This window comes from Dipteris shenzhenensis, chromosome 20, assembly GCF_047967505.1.
Source record: "Dipteris shenzhenensis isolate YYH24624 ecotype China chromosome 20, Dip_SZ_1.0, whole genome shotgun sequence".
NCBI lineage: Eukaryota > Viridiplantae > Streptophyta > Polypodiopsida > Gleicheniales > Dipteridaceae > Dipteris > Dipteris shenzhenensis.
In genome coordinates, this window is record NC_141615.1 from 5392340 (window position 1) to 5401497 (window position 9158).

Here is a 9158-nt window from a genome sequence, read left to right on the forward strand (position 1 = left end):
TTATTACGCCCGTGCAGCATCATGACATTGAGAAAATTTCCAATAAGAGCGCGAGTCTGTCCAAAATTCAAAATCTCACCTAGGAGCGCATCGAGTCGTGGCCCCAAAATGGCCCTGAAAATAGTTTCACAATCAGCCGCTACACCCAAGAAAACGTTGAACCTCAAGGGATAAATGGTAGAAAATGTTAGTTGGATGAAATTGTAACTCCCAATGTCGACTTACACTTGAGTTACAAATGAAATGTCCTTAATATGCATTGCAAGTATATATATTAAATTATTTTAAAAGTTGAATCACCATTGGTATAGTAAAAATTTTAAAGGGAAGTAATAGATTAATGTATTTATATTTACGATACTGCGAGTGATGGAATGGTAAGGTTAGTAGAGCATAGTGTAGAATAGCTAAATTTCTTGAAATGGATTTAAGTTAGAATAACCAAATTTATTGAAATGGAATTAAGTTACAATATTCACTATAGGTTCATTAGCACAATGCAATATGTCACAAAAATGTATGATAGATTTCCATCATGCAAGTGATCGAAATTAAACTTTAATTAAGAGAAAAAAAGTATAATAAAAAAACATCCTTACGATTTTTGCACAATAATCGTGATGATAGGTTTGGGACCCACAACCTCGGTCCACTTAGCCACATTGAATTACTATCCACCATGTGCTCTGTGCTTAAACAAGTTAGCATTTCACCTAGTCTTACGTTAGTTAGGTTAATACAAACCACAGTTAGTACAAACTACATTTAGGTTAGTTAGGTAATTAGTACAAACTATAGTTAGAGGGCTAGTGATCTACATTTCACTTATTTAGGTTAGTACAAACTACAGTTAAATAGCTAGTGTTCTAAATCTGGATAAGTCTATCTAGTGAAGGGATCATCCAAATGGTCAGCTAGATGGACAGTGGATGTTGTAACGGTTGGTCCAAAGTCATTTGGTGTAATTTGTACAGTTAGAGTCGGCTAGGTTTAGCTTCAATAGATCAAGTGTCTCAAGGCCCGTACATTTTGCATCTTCCATGTTCAAATTTAGCCTCCCAATAGGCTCTATTTGCATGGCATAATTCAGTAAGTAGTATGAGAGACTAGTGTCTGTGATCCTTTGGATGTTTGTGTGTCCTTGCCACAATAGTAGCATTGCAACATTGGCTTTGGAATGCCAAATTATGTAGCCATACAGACGGTTAGATGACATTTCAACTCAAACTCGATTGTTAGGTCTAGGTGAGGTTAGGTCTTACCTCACCTTGTTTAGTACCCATTTTCCATGTGGCATGACATGTGGTAGGGTACCACATGGTAGCTCCTCTAAGAACTTGCATATGAATTAAACCCAAGACCTAGCCAGTCCTTATAACCTTATAGGTCTAAAAGGTAAAAAATTCATAAATAGAAAGGTTCAATTTGATCTTTATAACCTTATAGGTCTAAAAGGTAAAATATTCATAAGTAGAAAGGTTAAATTCAAATTGCAAAGGTCTTAAGTGCATGATGCATTTGTACACAGTCATAGAAAAAGGAGCTTCCAAGCATGTAGCAATTATGTATTTTCTTTGCTTCTATTGCGAATAACCCTTTCCCTAGCAAGTAGAATTATTTTGAAGGTTTAAATCCCATTAACCATGTATTTGAAAATGTTATACCTTGCATGTGACAATTCATAACTCAGATTGGGATGGTCCATAGGTGTTGGAAAGCTCAAGTCCATCAGATCTTACTACATTGGCCTTAATCATTAAAGCAATAAGCTTATCTATGTCAATCAATCATGCAAACAACAAAAGATGTATTTGCATAATACTTGAGCGAATATTGGTTTGTAAAGGAGCATTCAAGCATGCACCCATTCTTGTAAACAATATATTACAATGTCTTCATACAATTTCTTTGAAGGTAACCCCATAGCTCACTATGGAAAGCTCAACTCCATTAGATCTTACAACGTTAGCTTTACACATTAATGAAATAAGCTTATCTATGTCAATCAATCATGCAAACTGCAAAAGATGTATTTGCATAATACTTGAGCATATATTGGTTTGTAAAGGAGCATTCAAGCATGCACCCACTCTTATGAACAATATATTACAATGTCTTGACTCTTCGTATGATGTCTTTGATGGTACATTGAGTAATCCTTGCTATGGAAAATTGATTGGTCCTTGTGTTGCATTTTTGCATGTCATGGATAAAAAGTTATTTTAGGGCACATGCTGAGTAGTGCCAACCATAGGGAAACTCGACTTGACAAATATCAATATAAAAAGATATAGGAATGAGCAAAACTTGACTACTACCATTTCACAAGTTTGTGGAAGAATTCCTTCAAACAATGTGACCATCTCAAGGAAGGTTAAAATGGGGATATGCAACATATGTACAAAATAGGAGGCAAAATGCAAAATCAAAAAAATGAAAGAGATACTTTTGTTTGTTTAGTATTTCATGTGTTGTCCGTATGCTCTGTGTTAAGTAAGCGCCTCTTCTCAATGCCATAATTGTGCTTTCAGATCAAGTAAATGAAGCTCTAAAGGTGCCCATAGAGACCAATAACCTATAGAGCAGGAGCAAAGCTTACAAAGAATAGAAAGAAGCGTCTTAAGAATTGAGACAAATACTTCAGGAGTATTATTGATAGCATAGGCCAAGAAACAATGACCTCCCACATTTTTTTAATGGTACCAAAGGATTTGAAGGAGGATATTTTTTGTGTAGATGCATCTTGTGGGATTCTAGCCAACTTTTATCAAAAGTATTTTTGACATATCCAAATGTCCATAATGGCACCAATCTAATAATCACCATCCTTCATTATATTATTATAGCATGGGAAGGGCCTCTTCCTTCGCTCTTTATCTACAATTCGATAGCACAACTAGAGACAACAAGAATCCAACTTTGCTTGCATTTTTAATATGTTAGTGTAGAAAGGTCAAACTTGGGTTTTGATGGTCATACACATGAGCAAATTCATTAGATGTTCAACACATTTGCAAAGAAGCTAGCGTGACATGATGCCTTCACTTTGACAAAGATGATTTCGCTTATAAGTGAAGCATATACACCACATCCTCATGTTAGCCATTTGAAAGAGGCGTATGGATTTAGAAAGATTGTGAATGATACACGAGCATTAAAAAGTCACCTGTAGCTACTCAAAGCCCCTCCAATTTGTCCTCGGAAGATTGCATCCCCAGATAGGTGTTGCATACATGGTAGTCGGTCGCACCAGTGTGTCAAAAAGCCATCCCGTGGTTGGTGGATCCGGGAAGTGCACCTAGAGGTATTGTCACTCTAGTCTAGCCAAAGCACTATGCCCTCGTGTGAGCCATTCCTACGCTACATGGGTCATCGTAAAGATGGGTCCTATGAAGATTGCTCCGAAATATGTGTACGACTACACTATCTCCATTGGCTCGTCATGATAGGTTTGCATGGGTGCCTTGTCAAGGATGGGTTCAAGATTATGAGGGTAGAGTGGTTCTAGGGGGGGTGCGGGAGAGAGAGAGAGAGAGAGAGAGAGAGAGCATGAGTGCTTGGGTTCAAGATTATGAGGGTAGACTGGTTCTAGGGGAGCAATTAAAAGATCTTTGTAGCATTTGTGCCTTGGTAGGTGATTGGATTGTAACATGCAAAAACACCAACAGGTCGCATACAACTCAAGAAATGACTATTGAAGAAGGATATGTGTTTCGAAACTTCCCCGCATCTTTTCATTTCATGTCCGGTGGAAAAGAAGATGTGGGACTTCATTTCTTTTATATGGCTTCTATTGACAATGCACGTTCTCTGGTGTGAGATTGGGTATTTGGTCAGCTTCGATGTGGTCTGCTCATCAGTCATCTTTCACTTCTTTAGATGGATAGGTTTCTGGCACATTTTAGATGGACAGGTTTGTGGCACATTTGGTTAACTCGAAATGCTTTTATTTTGGATGCACAAGTTGCTCTTTCATCCCATATTGGTCGTATCAAAGGGCTCTTCTTGTGGCAAGTCTCTTCCTTAAGGTCAGCTCGTTTAGTGGAAAATGAGATGGATCTATATTGTATGCAAGTTCTTCGAGATACCATGGTAGCACAACGGATTTAGGTAGGATGTTACATATTGTCCATGTGGCCCTTTGTAACTTAATTTTGGCAATATATCTCTACATTATGAGAAGAGAGAGAGAGAGAGAGAGAGAGAGAGAGAGAGAGAGGAGTTTAAAATGAGTTTCTCTTGAAAAAAAGAGTCTAAAAGGAACCTTAGAGGATTTAATAATTAAGACTAGGGCATTTCATTAATTCTCAACAATTCTTTTTGACGTCCTAGGTAACAAGTTCTAGATTATTGGATAATTGATAGTCTAGGTAAGAACTTATGTGATTTAATATTTAAGAGCAAGCTTGCATTTCAACCATTCTTAGGTTTAACATCCTTAGCGCGCACTTGAGCCCAAGTCACCACTAGAATTAAAGACAACACAAAGCCAAACCTCTATTATACAATCCTGCTTGGGTTTATTTTTTGGAATTGAGTAGTGCAGAGTAAATTTTCAAAATGCCATTAAAAGTTTCACCGGATTTATCTTCTAATATATTGGATAAACCCTAAAATTTTCACCTTAACATTTTTAGATATGTTAGCATTTTATTTTGACGATATGCTGTCCTGCTCCCAAAATTTGTTCTTAACAGAATAGACCTCATCGCAAGCCCCAACTTGTTCAGGTCCTAAAACTTGGTTTCTCTGTACCGCCATTAATCTTTTCTAAACCAGTCATCTCTTGCAGGTTCGCATCTACCTCAGAAGCAGTTGTCGCTCTCTGGCATCTTCCGTCGACAATAGCTTGCATAGAGTACAAGCTGGCAAGCGCCTAACACCGAGTGCGTTTGGAATCTGCGCAAGAAACGCATAAAGTAACCGCCTAGGAATTTGGGGAAACAACGTTGCTGAACTAATAAGTAAGAGAGAGTCACCGTCACAAAGATGTCAAAGTGTATCGCTGCGTAGGTCGTCCACACGAGGCCATTGAGAAAGGAAGCAAGGGACAGGTAAGACGGCATGTATTTGACACTTCTACTCTCAATCACATGTTTCTGCCACGCAAAACATCATAAAGGTTCAGCCCACGCTCTACATATGTGTAACGTTCTCCGTTCTCTCAAACTAGCGAACACAAACGTTGCTCCTGCATAGATGGACATTTGAAGACGTCTAAACTTCACCTGTTAGGAGGAGTTGGGGTTTGGGACATCAAAATATCCGGTCAAATGAGTACGCCTGCTAATAACAAGACCACATTTAATGCTACCAAGACAGAAGAAGTCCAAAACATTTCGAATCAAACTGTTTGTGCGCCCCAGCTCTCCATACGTCCGTTCGAACACAGATTGAAAACACATTTTCAGTTGCACGCTTCAGAAATTTTGAATAACAAGAGTTGAGACTTCGAAATAATGAAAACGCACAAATGAAAACGCACAGGCTCCCCACCACTAACGTTCTCTTCTCATGTGTGTGCGCTAATGTTAAGATTAAAATTACGATGATGGTGAAAACGGAGACGACTGCGATGAGCATGCGCAGCACTTTGATCTGGAAGCATGTGCAACAGCGCGATTAGCTTCATCAAGTGACACACATTATATACGCGTCCGGTGAATGTGAGATGGGACGAAGATAAATTCGTAATACTTGTCGCTTGTATTGTGTACTGGAAGCATACCCTTTCTTTTCTGTTGGCATTAAAGAAGAAGATACAGATGTATGCCATCTCCAAGGCGGCTCCTGTAGAGTTTTTTGTCACCACAAGCAGGCTATGAGGGTGGACCACGGGTATCCCATAGAAGACCCATAGCAGACAGTTCAAGAGGGTTACGACATAGGGTACACCGGAGAACTCTTTCGTGGATTTCCATTTCACAATCTTGATAAACGTAGGGCTGCAAAGCGGAGCAAGCGCTGAGATCGTAAGGAAAGGGCGTTTCAAAATCTCCACAAACTAAGCTTGAAATTTCGAAGCAACATTGCGTCAAATGAATTCCAATACACCATTGCAATAATTCAAGAGATGCAGATACTGCGTGGCTTGCCAGCTGCGTGCAACAGGCCAAGAGAACCATGGTACTCACAGGGGGGGAAGAAACAGGCCAAATGAAATTGCATTGCCTGCAAAATTCAAAACGTGTTATCAAGGCTTCAGCATTTATGCACAAGTACCTAAGATTCCAACGGCACTGCGAGGTGTATCCGTGACCAAATGCATCGGGTTCGCCTTGCACGTCTATGACTTACGGGCTTAGTACATGGGAAGAAATAGGATGGGAATGGGAAAAGGTGGTTCCAAGTGGTCCCATGCATATTTCTATCCTATTCCCATCCCACCATGTGCTAACAAAAAAAGAACTAAGTATGGGTTTAGGAGGAAGAGCACACATGGCATCTTTTCATGTGTTTAAGAGGTGGGGACCTTGTGGGGACAAGGACACATGTCATCCTTCCATGTTTTTGAATCCCTAAAAAAGGGGAACCCATTTTGGCTGCCAGGGTCTAGAGGCCATGGTCCAGGATGGGAGAAAAAGTGGCTACTCCCGTTCTAAATCCATCCTAGAGCACTTGGTGTAGGATGGGAGTAATGATGACAAAAATATTCCCATCCTAAACCCATGCTAGCCCCATCCATGTGCTAAGGCCCTTAGAACAAGGCAAGAACCTAAACTGGATATACAGATAACATAAAATTTGGAAATATAACTCAAGTTAGTGGCACGGCTGCATCATAGATCAACTCCGGTCGAAAGAAGATAAAGCTAACGGAAGTCTAGTCGACCTTATTAAAAGAACTCAGTTACTCACTCTTGCTTTCAAATCCAACTCTTTTCTACATGTGGACGATTTATAGACCCAATTGTAGTCTTTAGGGAGGGAAAAAGGCATGCAGTTTTTGCACGTAAGTATTGATGTTGTGTCCAATAGTCCAAGACCTCCAGGCTCCTAACCTACTTGTAAGTAATCTAGGTACTCTCTCTCTCTCTCTAGATGTCTTACTAAGGTGCAATCCCACTTTGGGAGTGCTTTTGAATGCACTGTCATTATGAAATGTTAACTATACATAAATCGATGTCAATAAAATCTCTATCCAATATGGGAACTTAGTTTCTATAATAGTGTGGTGTTGGGTAAGTTGCTCCATATGTCACAGTCCACTGTGAGATCTAAACAAGTTTAAGCTATGCATCATATTTTGTAAATTTTCTTATTAATCGATGTTGAAGTCACCTATTATAGTTGTTTTGTTGTTTTGAGTTGTTTTTGTTATTATGTTGTGGAGATATCAAATGAACATATTATATTTTTGCGATGGTGCTCTGTAAATGTTGGAAGATTATATAGCTTTTGTGTTTTTTAATTAGTTTGAGAGTGGTGATTTCTATTCCTTGATGATGATGTAAGTTAATGAATAATGATTGTGCAAGTGCGCATGTGCTAGCAAAATTTGTAACAAATTTAAAAAAAAAAAGAACCAACTAGCTTTTATTATCTAGATACATTTAAAAGTACAAAATTTGGTCATTTAAAAAGGAAAAACTGCCATGGATAACCTCTACATATAGCTAAAAACTGAGATTAACCTATAGATAGACTAAGATCCTTCAAACACATCCCTACCAATAGATCTCTTCTTTCCACCACCCGACTCATATCCATCAGCATGGACTTTGTTAAAGCCAATACAACATCTTCTCTATAGCCCACCCCCCCCCTACTTTAAAAACAAGCTCATTGCAAACACTCCACAAGGGCAGAAACATAGCAGCATGCATGAATTGCCAGCACGTGCAGCCAGAGTCAACGGTTAACTACTCACACCTTCCAACATGATCATCCTCTAGTTTGTCTTCATAGAGAACCTCTTCATCAACCCTATTCTCCTAATCCCTACAACTACCACAACAAACTCTTTTGGTGAGATCACACGCCACACAACACATGCATAATATCTTCAATACATTTCCCACACATCACACACAATAGGTTAATCATAGCCCACTTCCTCATTCTACCCCTCAAAGGTAGCCATCTATGCCAGGCCTTCCACAAGAAGAACGGTGCCCTCTCAACCAGTGGTCCTTTCCAAATACCAACAAACATTGCCCTCTGCCATTACAGAGATCTCCTCAATCCCCACTTCTCATTCGGTTTGCCCCATAGATTCAAAACATCCAAAAGAGACATGTAAACCATCTTGGCAGTAGTTTTCCTCAACGCCGCACTCCCAACATTTCATTGATTAATTCCACTCAGACGACATCATTGAATTTGTAGGCCAACCCCCTGAGATATTCCCCAATACAGTATTGACCAAAGCTACTTCTCTATCAGACAACCCATATTGTTCCCTTACCCACAACATGAGTCTCCATAGCATGCCTTCTTGACATCCCACAGATGCTACCAATAGAAAACACCTTTCTTCTAAGCCGATCTAGTAGTGTACACATCCATCCATGCCAAAGCCTTATCCTGGTAATTCACCCCCAACTCCATCAAATCCCCTCATCCAAGCTTGCATCACCCCTCAACCCTCACCTGCCTTTCCTTTTCATCAGTTTCCCACAAAGTTTCCAGGCATCAATCATCTCGAAAACAAAATCGAGCCACATACTTTCAATGGGAACCAAGAGAATGTCTTGTCATACCACAACCCCACCACCGCATATTCCTCCAGTTTCCCAAACTCTTACTCTTGGCTTGGTCCACAAACCATTGCAAGAATTCCACTCAAGGTGCCCTACATTCAAATACCCTAGGCATCCATTTACATAACAAAGCTAAATTCTTAGCATCAACATCTGGCACACACAAACCACCATTCTCTTTCGCATCTTCATTGCATCCCAAGGCACATAATGCCATTCCCTATTACATCTATGGGTCATTTTTTGCTTAGGTGTAGCCATTTTTTATGAGGTTCAGGGACTTTTTTGTGTATAGGTATCTTGCATGACCCATAACTTATGCATTTCTCAACGGAATTCGACAAAATTTGTCTTTAAGTTGTAGTACACATTCCAAACTTGAACATGAGACCAAAAAAATATGGAATAAGGATTTGGAATGAGACCATTAAAGTAGCACAAGTGCTATATTGCATG

General features: G+C 39.4%; 1 protein-coding gene across 1 annotated transcript; it reads right to left on the reverse strand.

Annotated features, from left to right (window-relative positions):
- Positions 1-4761: 4761 nt before the first annotated feature.
- LOC147889167 (putative bidirectional sugar transporter SWEET7e) lies at positions 4762-5094 on the reverse strand. Its single transcript, XM_087391147.1, has 2 exons — positions 4980-5094; positions 4762-4899 (listed from the first exon to the last, which is right to left on the reverse strand). Exons 1-2 carry the CDS (start codon positions 5064-5066, stop codon positions 4801-4803), a joined length of 186 nt encoding a protein of 61 aa, XP_087247273.1. The 5' UTR covers positions 5067-5094; the 3' UTR covers positions 4762-4800.
- Positions 5095-9158: the final 4064 nt, after the last annotated feature.